General features: G+C 43.1%; 2 protein-coding genes across 7 annotated transcripts; one reads left to right on the top strand and one right to left on the bottom strand.

The window, feature by feature from the left end:
* Positions 1-572: 572 nt before the first annotated feature.
* Positions 573-4,956, bottom strand: tmem107l (transmembrane protein 107 like). Of its 2 annotated transcripts, none has more exons than XM_033640179.2 (5): positions 4,486-4,956; positions 2,364-2,431; positions 2,166-2,266; positions 1,371-1,467; positions 573-1,034 (listed from the first exon to the last, which is right to left on the bottom strand). In XM_033640179.2, exons 1-5 carry the CDS (start codon positions 4,570-4,572, stop codon positions 965-967), a joined length of 423 nt encoding a protein of 140 aa, XP_033496070.1. In that variant the 5' UTR covers positions 4,573-4,956; the 3' UTR covers positions 573-964. The 2 variants fall into 2 exon arrangements, with proteins under 2 accessions (XP_033496070.1, XP_033496071.1); XM_033640180.2 differs by lacking the exon at positions 1,371-1,467 and adding an exon at positions 1,193-1,289 and having other exon boundaries at positions 4,486-4,955.
* A 518-nt stretch (positions 4,957-5,474) lies between these two features.
* Positions 5,475-15,727, top strand: trim46a (tripartite motif containing 46a). 5 transcript variants are annotated; one of them, XR_013492184.1, is made up of 12 exons: positions 5,475-5,699; positions 6,616-6,874; positions 7,410-7,560; positions 8,395-8,593; positions 8,679-8,825; positions 8,902-8,997; positions 9,798-10,051; positions 10,170-10,291; positions 10,384-10,713; positions 11,035-11,099; positions 11,563-11,729; positions 11,857-11,924. XR_013492184.1 is itself a non-coding variant. In XM_078171574.1 (12 exons), the coding sequence occupies exons 1-12, from the start codon at positions 5,640-5,642 to the stop codon at positions 14,285-14,287; spliced, it is 2,301 nt and encodes a 766-aa protein (XP_078027700.1). In that variant the 5' UTR covers positions 5,475-5,639; the 3' UTR covers positions 14,288-15,727. The 5 variants fall into 5 exon arrangements, 4 of the variants coding, with proteins under 4 accessions (XP_078027700.1, XP_033495519.1, XP_078027701.1 ...); XM_078171574.1 differs by lacking the exon at positions 11,035-11,099 and adding an exon at positions 13,840-15,727; XM_033639628.2 differs by lacking the exon at positions 11,035-11,099 and adding an exon at positions 13,840-15,727 and having other exon boundaries at positions 11,500-11,729.
* Positions 15,728-17,336: the final 1,609 nt, after the last annotated feature.

The following is a 17,336-nucleotide window of genomic DNA, read 5'->3' as shown; positions in this document are numbered from 1 at the left end:
GTCTGTAATCTCTGGCGAATTGTCTTTGTGTTGTTTGTGTGGTGTCTGTATTTGATCTTTGTGGTGTCATTAAAATATAAATGAAAAAAAGTAATGGGAAATTTGTGTCCTACTTCAGTTTTGCATACATTAATTTAAAAATATTTTACATAAGCAAACTTTCATGAATGAAATCCCTTTCTTTTGTTTCATGACAAACCTGAACTGAATACTAAACCAATAAATCCTGCAGTAATAACGAACCTTGTACTTTAAATGAGTGTTACCATCTTGCTTAAATGTCTTCCTCTGTAAATGTTGTAGTCCAGCTTTTATTAATGTATCGCAGAACTGTGGGTATCATGCTTTGCATCAGGTACAGTAAAAAAAAGGCTGTTTATTATCTCAAAAGCTCCACCACTCAAATGATTGAAGAGACACTGGATTAAGACCCTGGTTGGGGTCTGCTAATGTGGGAGAAGGAGACATTATTTGTAAATGGTTTGTGCTGTGTAAAAGATGTGGCTGGGAGGCGAAAATAGACTAGAGAGTCAAAGAGAGTCAGAGCAAAAAGAACACACAACCATCGACAGTTTGAGAAACAATATGTACAAAATGTATTTGGGATTATCTTGTCATTTTTAAGACCTTCCATGAAAATTTGACAAAGTGAGAACATTAAAAAACAGATGACAACTTATCACTTTTCTCTTGACAAGGTTATTGCCTTTTTTGCATCTATCTTATTCAAAATATAAAACAACATTAAATACCGAGGACAGCTTGTTCATCCCTCTGATGTTTGTTGGTGCAGTTTATGCACACAAGTCCATTAAACATTGTTCATCAGTTCATTCCTCAGCACACTGATAATGAATCACAGACCTTGTGTTGTTACAGTAGCCTATCTGTTGATACATCGGAACAGATGTCCACATCCACACTCATTTGTAGCATTTCACATCCGGACTGTCTTTCATGTCTCTCATAGCGGCTTCTTCTTCAGTCCGAAAACAGCTATGAACAGGAGAATCTCCACAAAAGCGGGTAGCACACTGTAAAAAGAGACAGACAGAGATATGATGTAGGGAAAACCAACTGAGGATAGTGCCACAGTGCTTACACACATTCATTATTTATAGAGGCTATATCACTTTGCTCTCTTGAAGGCTAATACACGCATGCACATCAATACATTCAGACACAGACCAACCTGCAGGTGGCAAATATAACCCAGTATGTCCAGCACTCCCACTTCTCAAACACAAAGAAAGACAATGATACGGATGCGCTGCAATGGACAGCCAGTGCTGGGTGTAACATCCGTCAGGGAAACCAAAAAAACACTTTGGGAGAAATAAAGACACATTATTGAGTAAATATACACTAACCTGCAAATGGCAAGGCTCCACCAGTAGATGTCACACTCCCACTGCTCAAATAGAAAGAAAAGCAGAGCCACTGAGGCACTGGCATGAGCTCCCGTTGCTATAGTAGGCAAAGAGGCGAGTAAACAGGAGTTTGGAGTCATGGAACTGTAACTGACGACTAGAATGACTTTTTAGGCTCACTTATCTCATTTTACACCTTGATTTATCTACAGGGCTCCTCAAGAGATTTTTCATTTGACACCAATTTCCTGGCGTGTGTCGAGGCTGTCATTAATTCTAGGCCAAAATGAAATCCCACCTCACTTTCTTTGTCCTCTTGCTGCTCTTATCTCCTGTCTGCACGAGAGCTCCATATCAACATCTCAGTTTCTGCACAGAGTATAATATTACTCTCAGATTAAATTTTGGCATGTTTGCCTTTATTGGACAGTTGGTACTGAAGTTGGGTGGGAAACAAAGGGGGCGAGAAGGGTAGGGCAAAAAAGTCCTAAGTGAAACTTGAACCAGAGACACGTTGCTTATGTGGCACATGCGAGGACCATTCAGCTACCCGGGCATTTAATTGGATATAATTTGACACCAAAACATATTTAGTGTTAAGCTCCACTGTTGATTGAATATTTGTTTTTATTCACCTGTACCTGTTCTTCTACCTTCATATTCATCAGTATTAATTTCTGTCCCTGTGCTGCTGTGACACTCTAATTTCCTCTCTGGGGGATCAGTAAAGGCTTATCTTATCTTTTACATCAATCCTCATCAAGGTCAGATGCACACTATCGGAGTAAAGGATACACAGGAGACCTTGGCTGCAGTTGAACATAGACACTCCTGAGAAGAATCCAGCCAACTCTATAGCAAACAGACCGAGGGTGACTGCCAATGCCACCACCAACCTGAGACAGAGAGAGACAAATTAGCAGATGCGTATGCCTGTGTGTCAAGTTATTTCTTACTACTCTGTGTGTGTATGCTTGTCAAATGTTTTCTTACTTTCTGTCTTCATCGTCGTATTGCTCTTGGGTGTAGTCCAAAGGCAAGCAAGCCTTCACGTTGTTTTCCTGTGAAACAAAAAAAGTCAAACAGTTTAACAATAAAACACTCACAAATTTGGCTTGAGAAACAGTGGTGAATGTATATATTCAGGTGACACTGCATTATTGGTTATGAAAAAACTCCCACATCTAACAGAGAGTTTGTGATTATTAGAAAACTACATCAACAATTGGACATCCACCACAAAACCCCAAAACAAACTTCAATGCTATTTGGCCCTAAACAGACAGTACACAATGGCAAATGATCTGACTGCTGTGACAGATCAGAAACTGAGAAAGATATAGACTATGATGATGTTCAGACTCAGTGATCACAGCCTGGCCATAGAGTCTGGCAGACACAGGCAGACCTGGCTGCCTGGAGAAGACAGGCCATGTCAGCTCTGTCCTAAGAGACAGGTGGAGACAGGGGTTTACAAGAATATTGATATCATTTTTAATATCATATGAAGAATGATGTCATACTGTTACCCGCGCCAACAACAAGTATGGCTAAAAGCAGAATTATTACTGCCTCTGCGGAGGTTCCAGAAAGGGGAGCAGCCTCAGTAGTGCGGAATAAACTGTGGCGTCGTTAGGCCTGGGCATCCTGAATGTTTTATGAACAGCCCCAGACCTCTCAGACTCTTTTAATGAGTTACCGCTCAGAGGGAACTCATTCAGCGGCTCCTCTGGCAGCAGCACAGCGTCTCTCCCTCTCCTCTCTTGCAGACACAGGAGTCTGTTTCGGCAAATGATTTTGTCATAAACCTTTGGTAATGTAAACCTTCGTGCTGCTCAACAAAAAACTACATACATGTGAATGTGCAATAGTTATGGTAGCATAACAGCCTGTCACAGGTTACAGAGTGATGATTAGAGGAGAAATGGCAGAGCATAAAGGTCCAGGTGGGAAAAAAAACACATCTCAATTATTTAGGGATTTTGCTAATAGGGAAGGAAATCGCCTGTTGATTTATAGATCCCAGTGTACATTTTTTTTGTATTTGGGAGCTTTTTTAAATTAGATTTTGTTTTGTTGAACTATTAATATTGTATACAGAATCTGAATCTCCCTCTGAGTTACTGTTGTTGTTCACAAACTAAAGAATTGAGAGATCATTTTTGTTTAGTTTTACTGAATATTTGAAGGCAAACTCATGACATGTAAAACTATAACACTTTATTTGTTGCATTTCTATTTCTTAAAATTATGTATATATATATATATATATATATATTAGGGCTGCAACAATAAGTCAACTAATCGATGACTATTTTAGTAGTCGACTAATCGGTTTGAGTCATTTTTCTTAGAGAAGTACTATAAAAGTACCCTAAAATACTCTTACTGCAGCTTCTTACGTTAAAATATTGGCAGCTTTACACACTCTCCCATGACGGTGAACGAAAACCCTTTGGCGTGAGTACGAAACAAGACATTAGATAATAATTTGGGTTTGGGAGAGACAGACCGACATTTTTCAACATTTTAACACATTTTTCGATAAAATGATTAGTCGACTAATCGAAGAAATAATCAATAGGTTAGTCGACAATGAAAATAATCGTTAGTTGCAGACTTATTATACATTTGTCTTTTTTTCCACTAAGTTGTCATATGGTCAAGAAAAACGTTATAGCAAAAATACCCTGAATTATCATATTATTTCAGGGCCATATCGCCCACCCCAATGGAGACAGAGCAACATTTCCTGCTACAGTATAGCACATATGAAGACCTTAGAACAAACTTCTTTACAAAAATTAAATGTAAACTCTTTGACCAGACTGAAATGCAACAAAAATAGCGTCAACGTCATAGATGCAGCAAGACATGTCAGTGCATGTCACAGCCAAGAGACAACCAACACAACAACATAGCCTATAGTTCACCTCATCACAGATCACACTCTGCCTTTCTATTTTACTCCTTCACTTGATTTTTTTTTTGAAGATTTATATCTATGCATTTGTAATAATACATTGTTGTTCATTTCGTTTTTGAGTTTTCAGTGTATAAAATGGTAATTGTGCCAATAAAGCTTAGTGAATTGAATAAAATCTGTGTTTCTTACCCTCGACCAAAAGATGGTGATAACAATGACGAGGTGGGCTGTGATGGTCAGGAACCGCGCAGGGACGAGGTTGCTGACAGCCGACATGCCGAGCAACTATTTTCTTTTCTTCTTAATCAGACAACGAGTATACAAACATACAATGCACGGTAAAAAGCACTTACTGAAACTGAAATCTGTCTGGAAGCTAAACCGGTGTTAGGTTAGCGTATTTAGCTCACTTAGCACTTAGCACATTAAGCTAACTTTATTCAAAACCAAGATAAACACAACTCGACGGTGAACGTGAGACGCATTCAAATTAATTTTAGCAAACATATCGCGACGTTAACTAATATTTAGCTACTATTACTACCAACACAACTAACTACAGATACAACGTCCACGCTGTTACGCCTTTCGACGGTTGCTACAACAACCGACATCACCGTTTGAAGCTAGTGCACTCTCAATTACAGACCGGTTTTACCAACAGCCAGCATCCAAAGGTTCCGGACACGGACAACAATTGAGAGAGGACTGCTCTTGTTTTTCTTTACACAACACTGCCATCTAGTGTTACTACCAAAACTGGGCCACAACCAATTTGGCACAGCGATTTTAGGCTACAGAGGCGAAAACAACAACTAGAAGATTTATTTTGAGAGCTGCGGAATATTTAGGCTGTGGGGAGGAAACCGGAAGGAAGCGACATGTTTCAGAATTATTTTATTCCTATGAAAAATAACAGCCGTTATTAGATGGATTTTATGATGAGACCAGACAAGGTGTTTTTACACTGTTACACACGCATATGTTAAAATAAAATAGCAACTGCTGAAACATTAAAACCATCTTCCAAGAGCATTTTTAAACAGTGTAACATATTAATCATTCCTCGGGCAATGCAGCTGTGATAGCATAAACCAGACCTTTCCACATCCCCCCCTCCCTCCCATCTTATTTGCACACCGAGTCGACTCGCTGCTTTGAGACAGACAGCACAGAATCAGCGTGTGCGTAACAGCACACACCGAGCACAGGAAAGCACCGACAGCAAATCCAAGGCCCAGGGTCGCTTTTTCCCTTCTTCCACTCACACAACCTGCCCCTGTCTTTCCCCCAGAATAAAAGGGGGTTTAGTTATATCGCAGGGACGCTGGCATCGTGGAGGCATGGCAGAAGCAGAGTTACAAACCTTTACCTCTATCATGGACGCGTTGGTTCGCATTAGTGTAAGTATGACGCTCATTTTTATTATTTGACCACGTGTGCGTATTTTAAACGAAATATAATTATCATCTTTCATTCGCTCTCTTCATATTCCATCACATATTTTCCTCTCCATGCATCTGGATGCACAAGTTGCGTATGTGATGAAGGAATGTGAGGCATTACTAGCGTTACAACATTTTTTTGGCATCCGTTCAATCAAAGACGGGTTTTCTTTATAGCTTAGCTGAAGCACCGTGGGGGGAAATAATAAAGCAAGGCCGCAGATAACATATCCACACATTTCAAACGTTGCAGCAGATAAAGCGGTGGGTGTTTGGGGACTGTAATCAGCATAATATGTTGGCTAACAGTAGCTTTAAATGCTTACAGGCTGCATACGATTAGAAGGCAGAGATGATGCGCGTTGTCATAGAAACGGGATGCTGCGTTTAGCAACTGAAACACCGGAATGAGGCCTCCACAACCACTAACACTTGAAAACCGAGGTGTTAGCAGCAAAACTGGGAGCTATGTTTATTTTATTGATTTGAAAATGTTGCCCTCGGACAAGTGTACCAAACCAGATCCTGTGCCAGAGATGGATAAACCAGTTCTACATCTGAGCTGTTCAACAGGAAGGTGAGGCTAGAGGACTCCATTTGTATTACAGGAGACTGGCTAACACCTGAAGTCAAGGAAATGTATTTTTTTCCTCCACATTTGCCCTCCCTGAGCTCGGCACATCCACCATCAGCCTACGTAACCAGTGTCTGCCGCAGCTCCCCCTCTCGCTCTTGACTCCTACACATCTCATATGCATTTTTTTCAGGTCACAGGAGGTGCAGAATGTAAAGAGCAGTGGATTCTTTATTTACTCTAGTGACTCAGCCTTTATTGAATGTGACTCCGTACTCTTTTTGGTATTCTCCTCTCCAGTCCAACATGAAGAGCATGGAACAGGAGCTGCATTGCCCGGTGTGTGATGAGATGGTGAAGCAACCCATCCTTCTGCCATGCCAGCACAGTGTGTGTCTACTATGTGCGGCAGAGGTGTTGGTACAAAGAGGTTATCCTCCTCCAGACCTCCCTCCAGAGCCCAATTCACCTGCCTCCACACCCAACACACGCTCCCCACGACAGGCACGAAGACCCACACCCAGGACCCCTGACCGCCTGGAGCGGGTCCTCAGAACAGGTGGAGAAAGGATGTGACGATGATGTGTGAGCATGTGTTGGGAAATTTTGAAAAGCTATATAAGCGTTGAAAATGGAATGATCTCAGCAGTAAGCCACCTCAGAGTGACATCATCGTTTAAAAATGCAAAGATGATGGCGTGATATGACGCCACTGTCCTGTTAGCATCTGAGCTTCATAGGTGATGCAGCTGACACATCAGTATCCCGCTGAGCATCAGGGGCTTCATGCATTCATCTCATGACTTATTTAAGTGCATGTAGAGCAAAGGCCACAGAGGTAGAGAGAGTCAAGGAGGCATACAGGGCAGTGAGCATCTGTCGAGCAGGTGTGTTTCAGTATGTGTGTGTGTGTGTGTGTGTGTGTGTAAGCAAATACTGTTTCCTTCACAGTGAACTAACTGTTATTTATCACAGTTCTTTTTTCTCTGTGTATATAAATGAGAGACAGAGAGCTATGTTGTTGTTTTTTTCACTTTTTCTCCTGTCTCTCTCGCCGTCATTTTCCCTCCTCTACACCTGCGTCCTTCCTCCAGTGTGCGGGACATACCCAGGGCGGAGGCGGAAGGACACGTCCCTTCCCCCCACATTGTTTCCATGTCCTTCCTGCCAGCAGGACGTAGAGCTCGGAGAGAGAGGCCTGACAGACTGCCTTCGCAACCTCACACTTGAGCGGATTGTGGAGAGGTATGCAAACACAGATACAGTAAATACTGTAGCACACAGAGTCAGGGGTGTTGTCAGAGTGTACTGCTGTTTGAAATTATAAAAGTAATGTTTCGTCATCAGCTCATTAAGAGAAATCTTAAAGAAAGTAATCATGCTTATGGAAAAAAATCCTTTTTACAGATGAAGGCAGTGAAGAAAGGCAGCGAATGAATGGATCAGTCAATACTGCTTTATAAATGAGACAGGAAATCATTTGCTGGAAGGAGTTTCAATAATGAATCTCTCCTTTACTCCTGATCCAAGGCAAACCCTGAGAGCCGACTGCAGGGGCAGCTCAAAAACTGCAGTGTACTATACGGCACGACTGTGGTCCAGTTTAACCGAAGTTATGTCGAGGAAGTTTGGAGTGAAATACTTCTCATCTCTCTTTAATGTTAATCATCCTCTTCTCTTATCAGTTCAAGTAGTGGAGATCAAAGTGAGCGGAGCTGCTTTCTGAGATGGGGAGAGAGAGAGAGTTATGGGGAGAGGCAGTTTCCCTGTTTCACACGCAGCAGTTTGATGAGTGCAGCTGCTGCCTCCTGAGACAGTGGTGGTGTTGGTCAGGAAAGTGTGACGGTGCATGTTTTACTGCGCAGGATGCACTAACAAGGCAGCTGCTGGTGATGTATCCAGGTCAGGCTGTAAAAGAGTTAGACTCCTAACTACTGAAAAGAGAGCAGGGCAAACTCGATGAGCCCGATCTTCCCTTTGTTGAGTTTTAAGGACTCTCCCTCTCTTGCTTTCTTTTTTTTTCCCCTGCTGCATATTTAGCCCTTTCCTTATCTTCCTGTACCCCTGTCTGCCCTTTAGGTACAGGCACACAGTGAGTCTGGGCAGCGTAGCCATCATGTGTGGTTTCTGTAAGCCTCCTCAGTCTCTGGAGGCCACTAAGGGTTGCGCTGACTGCAAGTCCAACTTCTGCAATGAGTGTTTTAAGCTCTACCACCCTTGGGGAACCCCTCGAGCTCAGCACGAACACATTCTACCCACCAACAACTTCAGGCCAAAGGTTTGCCTCTTTTTGTTTTTTTGTGCATCATATACAGTCGTTTCTCTTCTATTGGTATTGTGCCTTAATCCTCTTTGTGCTCCAGGTCCTGACATGCACAGAGCATGAGCAGGAGAGAATGCAGTGGTACTGCCGTAACTGCCAGAGGTTACTGTGCCCACTTTGTAAGCTTCGTCGTGTCCACCATGGACACAAAGTGTTGCCCATAGCACAGGCCTACCAGGCCCTTAAGGTGAGTCTGCTTCGACTGTGGTAGGATCCTGGTGTCAGCAGCCTTGAAATGTCAACTTTTTGTTTGGGTCTTACAGGAAAAGGTGACCAAGGAAGTCAACTTTATCCTGGCCAACCAGGAGACAATACAGGGCCAGATCACTCAACTGGAAGCTGCCATCAAACAGATGGAGGTACACTGTCCTTTCTCAAAATGGCTGCATCTATACAGGTGCAACAGTATTTGCAAGAGTCTTTGCCACAGTATTTTGTTGTCTCCATAGAACTGATTGTCCTGTTTGGCTACCAGGAATTCTACTACTCATTCATCAACAGTCATTCACTTGCGAATCTAGACAACCTTATGTCTGCATAGCTTGTTGGTAAAGGGGCTAAATAATGCTCTATATTTGGGCTTAATTTTGGCGAGGGAACAACTGGCATGGCCATTCTCAAATGGGTCCCTTGAACTCTCACCTCAAGATATCTGAATCAAAATGGCTTCCACGGGTGCCCCCAAGTCTCCCCTAAACTTGAGAAGTCTTGTTCCCAGTAAGTTCGGTTCGTTAAAAATAGTTTTCACATAGTATAAATACTTTAACATTATAATCACACTCCTGAAATCTAGTTATTGCTTTGCTTGGTTTTGGTGTGCCAGCCCAATCTTTTCAGAGGCTCCATCTGGCCACCCCTGGGAAAAGAATTCTGGGAATGCCACTGTGTAGTTTAGATGATACCACTTTCTTTATTTTGCTTTAATACAAAGGGAATCCATCCCCAGTCCTGCCAATTTACTTTAACTACAGCTGCAACTGAAGGTACAGGTAGTCCTAGTGGGCCCTCTGGAGGCCTGGGGCTCTAGTGCAATGACACACTTCTATGCTGGCAGCAGCAAAGGCATTATCTCTGTGTTTATCCGTACTAATCTGTCTTTTTTTATTTTATTTTATGTTTTTTTAACTCAGCAGTGACAATGTCTCCTGTCTCTGTCCAGGCGAACAGTGCAGTGGCTCTGCATCAGCTGACTCACTGCATCCGAGAGCTGGGAGCGGCTGTGGCGGAGCGTCAGGGGGCTTTGGCTCTGGCCCTGGAGGGATCTCGCAACAGGAGGGAGGATGCTCTGTCTGCCCAGGTCTCAGAGAGGCGGAGCCTGCTGGAGCATGCGGGCCTGATGGCCTACACGCAGGAGCTGCTGAAGGAGACCGATCAACCCTGCTTTGTGCAGGCCGCCAGAATCACTCACAGCAGGTGACAAACGCTTATTCAGCTGAATCCCAAACTCAGGAGGAAATAGTTGGATTTCTGACATTTTTTATTTTTGTGTATGTGTGTATGTGTGTGTGTGTGTGTGTGTGTGTCCCTCCAGGCTGGTGAAGGCGATAGAAAACCTCCAGTGTTTCACTCTCTCAGCTGATCCCTCCTTCAGACACTTTCACCTAGATGCATCCAAAGAAGTCAAGCTCATCAGCAGCTTGGGTTTCATACGTGGTAGGTTCCTTTGTTGCTGTGATAAGAACCATGTAAAAGTCAAATAATTCTTTATTAAGGTAAATTAATGTCTCTGTGTGTCTCCTCCGCAGCCCCACTGGCTCCAGTCATTGACACTCAAAAGACACTTGCTTATGACCAGCTGTTTCTATGCTGGCGCCTCCCTCAGGACTCGGCCCCAGCTTGGCATTTCTCTGTCGAATACCAGCGACGAGCAGGGGGGGCTGCAGCCACGTGGGGCGGCACCAGATCCCCTAATGCGGCGGTAGCGTGGCTGCGTCTGGATGAAGTGAGAGGGACCAACGCTGTGGTCGATCGGCTGCAGATGGACAGCGTGTACGTGCTCAGGGTGAGAGGCTGCAATAAGGCCGGGTTTGGAGAGTACAGTGAAGAAGTTTACCTCCACACTCCACCAGCACCTGGTGAGATATGGACATCTGTTATTTGACATGCTCGGTCTTTTTGATTTTTACATTTCTTTCACGACAAAAACTCATCTGTCCATTTTTCTACAAACAAATAAGGCCATTCTTTGTTTCCAATGCAGGTTCACTGAATTCATTCATTTTTTTAAGTACCTAAAACAAGTTGGTTTGCATTGGTAACAAAGAAAAAACTGTTGGCAGTTACAGATATGTTTCCTGTCTTGCCATTTTTCCATTAATTGACTAACCTTGATATTTCTTTTCTCTTCTTCTTCCATCCCTTCATTTCCTCCATTCCTACTTTATTTTTTATTTTAGCTTCTGCACCAAACCTTCCTTTTTTTATTCTGCATTCCCGTTTCATCTCGTCATTCTTGCTACAGGTCTGTCCTTCTGCACTTTACAAAATTATATGTATTGCTCCTTTATGTTGTCTGTTGTTTCCTGTTGGTGTTATTCTGCACTCGAAATTCTATGATCTGATCAGTTGGAACAATATGTGGATCGAGTTACCTTTACTCTGTTTCTCACGTTTCCTTCCTTTGCTTAAGTCCCTTCATCCTACTTTACCTCTTGATCTGCCTCTTATTACGTGTTCTCCGCCCACTCCTCTTTAGCTTTTATTCCATTATATGCTCAGACTTGCTGTAGCCTGACTGTCCCAGCTTCAGGTTCTAACACCTCCTCCCTCCTGACTCCTCTCCGTTACCTTCCTCGCCATCTCTCTCTCTCTCCTCACCCCACCTTTCCCTCCCGGTATGCCTCCTTTTCCCGTCCTCTCAGTGTTGAGTTTCTCCTTGGACTCACGCTGGGGGTTGCACGCTGACAGGCTGGCACTGGGTAAAGGCCAAACCTACGCCCGCAGCGTGCCAGGTCTCTCTCTCCTGCAGGCCGCCGACCGCACGCTCACATCGTGCCACTTGACTTCGGACCTGCTGGTGGCTGACGTAGCTGTGACTCAAGGCAAACACTACTGGGCATGCTCTGTGGAGCCTGGGTCCTATGTGGTGAAGGTGAGAGTGATGCTTGTTGGTCAGTTGGTTTAGTATTATAATGTGTTGCATATGAAATCAGCTTTGCCTTCCATGCTCAGTCTAAATGGATGTGACCAACTGAGATATCTCATTCTCTCTCTTGCAGGTGGGAGTAGGGCAGGAGACTAAGCTACAAGAGTGGTTTCATCTCCCTCAAGACATGGCCAGCCCTCGGTAACTAAATCCTTAATCTCTGAATTTAGACTCCAGATTAATTGTTACCCACAAGACTAATTGTTGTTCCTAATGACAACAAATATCATACTATGTAAATGGAATTGACCTCTGTCACAGGGACTGATAGAGCTCTTGATGATCTTGATGGAGCTATGCCAGAATTGTTACTTTCTCCATACTTAAGGCAGCATTAATTGATTGATTTTAATGGATTGTTTGGCTAAGTGGGGCAGTGGAACAACCTGCAAACACAACATTGACATTACATCATCTGCTGCTGCTAGAAATGGTGTTGATGATAATGGTGAGACTAACCTAATCATCAGAATAAGGCCCAGTCCCGATACCCCCCCCTTGTCCACTACCCCTTAGCCCTTGGCCCTACCCCCTGGCCCTCGAAATGAAGCAACGAGGGGCAGGGGTTGAAATCTTTCCCTAGGAATTGGGACACCACTCACTACATCACTGCATCGGTTACATTCACACATACATAACTATTTTAAATAGGAAGCCATGAGCCATCTACATCTCCAACCAGCATCTACAATGGAGTCTCCAGTTGAGTTCATCCTACCGATCGCGTTTGTTGTATTCATCGTGCTTCGTTTGATGAACAACACACGACGAGACGAAATGTACAACGGGACTTCTGCGAGCTAGCTAGCTAGCTAACCAGCTAACATTACCAGGCAGCATAGTTATACTAGCTGGCGTGTTATCGTAATGTGAAAAATCTGACAATTTTGCAGAACAGGACAGATGACAGGTGCCAGATAGTGCGCGCTAGCTAGCTAACTAGCAACCTGGCGACGGTAACGTTAGCTAGTTAGCTAGCTTTCTGTCAACTCCAATTTAGACATCGTGAATAGCAATAAAAAATTGTTATACTATTCTCTACACAAATACACAGTTATTCAAAAACATTTTTACAAAAGTTCCATGTTTATTTGCGAAATTATACATGTATGAACTTTTTTCCCCTTCTCTTGCTCGGTGGTAGCCATGAGGACGTCTACCCCTCGCTGACAAGTCAGCATATGAAATCCCTCGCTTTGAAGGGCTAGTTTCATACCCACTACCCCTCGTTATGCCCCCTACCCCTACACCCAAAAAGGAATTGGGACACCCCTACCCCTCGCGGGAACATGCAAATCTAGGGGTAGGGCCAAGGGGTAGGGCTAAGGGGGGGTATTGGGACAGGCCCTAAGTATATTACATATGTATGTCATTATGTAGTGGACATTAAAACCTCACATTTTAACAGCGCTGTGGTTGACGTGGTTATGTTTAGGCACAAAAAACACTTGGTTGTGGTTCGGGAAAGATCATGTTTTGGCTTAGAATATCCACTTTTGGTGACTAAAAAGCCGCCGGTAATGCAGCGATGTTTTTTGTGGCACTATCCCAACTGAAAATGCTGCAATGTCTCAGTGAAAACAATTGGTTTTTGTGGCACTATCCAAGCTGAAAATGTTCAGATGTCTTGGTAAAAACAACTGGTTTTTGTGGCAGTATCCCACCTGCAAACACAGCTGGTTTCACTGCACTATCGCTGCAGGAAACACAGTCATGTCTCAGTTAAAAACAACTACTTTTCATCACACTATCCCAGCAGTAAACACAACAATGCCTTGGTAAAAAACAACCATTTTTTATGGCACAATCCCTGGTGGAAACACAGTGACGAGTTGCTAAAAACCACCCATGTTTGGTGGCTAAATGGTACTAGAAATGTGGAGACACAGCTAAAAAGCAACTGGTTTTGTTGTTTGTCTCTACTTGAGCTATGAAACTGGTGTTGCAGTTGGAGCATTTCACATCTCCAAGTCCTACTAACATCAGATACATTTCTCTCCTTTGCTGTTTTTCGTTTGCACACCTTGATTTTCTCCTTCCCTCTGCCTACACCTAGCTGCGACCCAGACAGCGGCCATGACAGTGGGGCAGAGGACGGCCAGGATGCTCCACCCTTCTGTTTCCTCACAATGGGCATGGGCAAGATCCTTCTTCCTCAAGGACATGGTCACACTCAGAGCCAGGCGGACAGCCAGAGCCAGGGGGCAATGCACTCCCACAGTAGCAGCCATAGCAACATGCCTCACCCTCACACTGCTCCTCTGCCACCCCGACTGGGAGTGTGTCTGGACTGTGACAAAGGACGCGTCACCTTCTACGATGCCCACTCGTTGCGGATCCTGTGGGAGGGACACATAGACTGTTCGGCTCCTGTGTGCCCGGCCTTCTGCTTCATCGGTGGAGGGGCCCTGCAGCTGCAGGACCTTGTGGCCAATCGGAGCATCGAGGAGCCACCACCACGGAGGGTAACTATCCAAACACGTGCGACGAATCTCAGCAAATAAGTTGCGGTGTGACAGCAGTTTATGGGCACAGTTCACTGAGGGATCAAAGTTTTTCTCATGTCTGTAAAAGGTGGTTTGACTTCAGTTGATGATTAATTGCCTTGTTCCTGTAAAACTTTGACATTTGACTGAACTGTCACTGCTGACTATGGTTCCATTTTTCCTCTCAGTGTGATCACAGAGATCTGAATATAAATATCTGATGTTCTTTTGCATTTGCACTTGGCCTGAATATCAAATCTCTTTTTTCGCTTTTTGTTTTTCCTGCTTTCTTTCCTCTGGGTTTTGCAATGCTCCTATGGACATTACGGCTGACGCGATTTTAGACTATGCAGAATTCTGTTCGTGACACACCTTTATAACAGGTTTAAAAAAACTGTTTGCAATGTTAGAAAAAAATCTGCCCTCCTTTTACACTTGTCTTTATTTGTCCCAGAACATGACTGGACAGCAAGAGTCGCATGCAAGTGTAACTAGGATTCATAACTTACGTATATGCAGGTAACTGTCACCTTGTAAGAGCACCTCAGATGTACTGTATGTCTAATTTTATATCTTCATTTTTTATGTAGCCTCAACAGATGTTAACGACGTGTATATAATTCAGAATTAGAGAATGTGGATATTCTTTAGTTGTTGAATCATAAAAGTTCTGCTGGCTCACGTCAGGATCACATGTTTCGGTGTATAAACAGTCCCAGGAGGTATTTTATATAGTCGCTGTTTTGCATTTCAAAAAAGGCTCGTGTGGCATTTCGGCTGGGTAAACACACTCACAGTTGCCTCGATGTTTTCAGAAGAGAAAGTAAAAAACGGTCCTGAAGAATGCTGTTGTCATAATGCTGTTTGACTTAACGTGAATACATTTCAGTGTTTTACATTTTGACAGACGTTAAAAAAGCCGATGGCCTACTTGTCCAGTATTAAACTGTGGTGTTTGAGTAATTTGCACATACATATTAATGATGAGACGTTAAAGGAAGTGGGTGGATGAAGTAGGCTGATGAGAAAAGGTCTATTTTATGAGCTCTGGTTGACTTTAACGTTGTTCTTCCCACTGCGACTGACAGTAGCTCATTTACCTATCAGCTGATTCAGAGTTATGCTAGGGGAATGTAAGAGCCCAGTGATGTATCATGTCAGTGCAAAAGATTGTCTATATTGTAATATTTTCAAATCAACTGGCTCCGACTGTATTTTGATATATGACGTGATTTTCTGGTGTGTGAATGTGTGTGTGAACTCTGGCTGTGACTCTCATGCTCACTGTGTGTCCCGTCTTGAACGACGTGTTTAGACTCCTCTACTTGTGTTACAGCACAGCACTTGAATGACTTTAGACTGTAGCATCCTGGAAAGTCAGAATCTCTTCATTTAGACTTCGCCTTGGCTGGCAGAATGTTTCTATCATGTATCACAATAAATGACTGATAACTGGAACACGGAGTCCCTTTGTGTCAGATGACGACCAGTAAACACTGTGGATGCTGTTGAAAACAGAGCAACTGCCTCACTCTCATACTTCGTGTGTTACAGTTGAAGGAGCAGTGTGTAGGATTCAGTGGTATGTAGCAGTGAGGATTGCAGATTGCAACCAGCTGAAACTTCTCCCAGTTAGAATTCCTTCAGTGTTCATGGTTCAGGAGGTTTTTGCCAGGAGCTGAATTATCCATGCAGGTCTCTTCCTCTCCAAAACAAACAGATCAGAGGCCTGTACTATGGAGTTAGGGAGGTAACTTCAGGGTTAACTCTGGGTTTTCAGTAAGTGGGTCCTCTTTTTATCAGCATAAATCACCATGGTAACTTATGCTGACCAGCTAACCAGCTCTGGAGCAGGTTATGTTCATGGTATCAGATCACAGCCTGTCAACACCCTAACCTCTGACCATTCAGATCACTGAAGAAAAGAGGACGAAAGCCCAGAGTCTCAGGTTAAAACAAGAGTAGCCTTTATATTGTTATAGGTCAGTAAAAATAGTAGGTCATTTCATTGTTTCAGGGCTGTATTTAAAACAGAGCTTTTAACAAACAGATTGTTTACAACACTGAATACATGATTTTAGCTGTTTTTTAACCTATGCAACGTTTATATTAGTCCACAGTGACAGTGTTGCTATTATATACTTTGACTGCATCACTGCAGCTCAAAATAACGTGAGACACCTGTGTCATGAGAACTAGGAAAAAATACATTTTATTTGTAAAATAATCCACACACTGTTAATTGGCTCCCGTTATTATACAATACACCCAACATTCTGATAGGATAGACCTCATTAACTAGGCTACTTTTCCACCATTGACGTCAGTAGCAGAAACAGTCTGGCATTACTTTAAAGTGTTTAATGTGACATCTTCATCATCAGCCAAATAAGTAGCAAAAAATACTCTATACTAACGTCAGGTATAGTCTAGTGATACCTACACCTGATTTAAGTCTCGACCGACGTGGATTTTTGGATAGTATTTTCCATATTTCTGCATTTCCGTTATAGGAACACAGATTTTCATACCTTTCATCTTATATGAGGTAGCTGACTTCATTAATGATTTTGATGATGTCACTCTTAATTAACACCCCCGCCACCTCCTGAACTAGTTGATACCCAGCTTTGTAGTACCAGTTATCCACACGGCCAATGTTAGGATTAGTCAAGCCAGATAACGGAAAGAGCTTCGTAGTACAGGCCTCAGGTGATTAAAACCAGTAAAAACACAAAATAAAGCAGTTTTACATTACAAATCAGTGTTTCTCCAAAGCTGTTTGGCTCATCACTGATAGGCCACTAGCCTAGCACCTGCTAATGTGTGCTCAATTTAAAATCCAGATGTTTAGGAGGTTTTTACCAGGAGCTGAAAAGGTCTTTTCCTCTCCAAAACAAACTGACCTGGTGATTTAAACCAGTAAAAACACAGAATAAAGTAGTTTCATGTTAAAAAAAATCTATGTTTTTCTGACACTGCTTACTATGGTTGCTGACAAGTAAATGTGAATGGCCCTATCTAGAGCCAGTGTTTGGCTCTTCTGGTCCCTTCTGGGCTACTGTAG

Source organism: Epinephelus lanceolatus, chromosome 10 (genome assembly GCF_041903045.1).
Source record: "Epinephelus lanceolatus isolate andai-2023 chromosome 10, ASM4190304v1, whole genome shotgun sequence".
Classification (NCBI taxonomy): domain Eukaryota; kingdom Metazoa; phylum Chordata; class Actinopteri; order Perciformes; family Serranidae; genus Epinephelus; species Epinephelus lanceolatus.
Note: the sequence above shows the minus strand (reverse complement) of the source record. Positions and strands in the feature narration are given on the sequence as shown.

What these genes read in the sequence shown, in the direction of transcription:
- tmem107l (XM_033640179.2), bottom strand. Translation starts at nt 4,572, where the DNA reads ATGTCGGCTGTCAGCAACCTCGTCCCTGCGCGGTTCCTGACCATCACA. An exon ending in TACGACGATGAAGACAGAAA is followed by an intron (nt 2,267 to 2,363) that starts GTAAGAAAACAT and finishes TCTCTGTCTCAG; the next exon opens with GTTGGTGGTGGCATTGGCAG. An exon ending in CTGCAGCCAAGGTCTCCTGT is followed by an intron (nt 1,468 to 2,165) that starts GTATCCTTTACT and finishes TGCCTACTATAG; the next exon opens with CAACGGGAGCTCATGCCAGT.
- trim46a (XM_033639628.2), top strand. Translation starts at nt 5,640, where the DNA reads ATGGCAGAAGCAGAGTTACAAACCTTTACCTCTATCATGGACGCGTTG. An exon ending in ACGCGTTGGTTCGCATTAGT is followed by an intron (nt 5,700 to 6,615) that starts GTAAGTATGACG and finishes TCTCCTCTCCAG; the next exon opens with TCCAACATGAAGAGCATGGA. An exon ending in CCACACTCCACCAGCACCTG is followed by an intron (nt 10,714 to 11,499) that starts GTGAGATATGGA and finishes CCGTCCTCTCAG; the next exon opens with TGTTGAGTTTCTCCTTGGAC.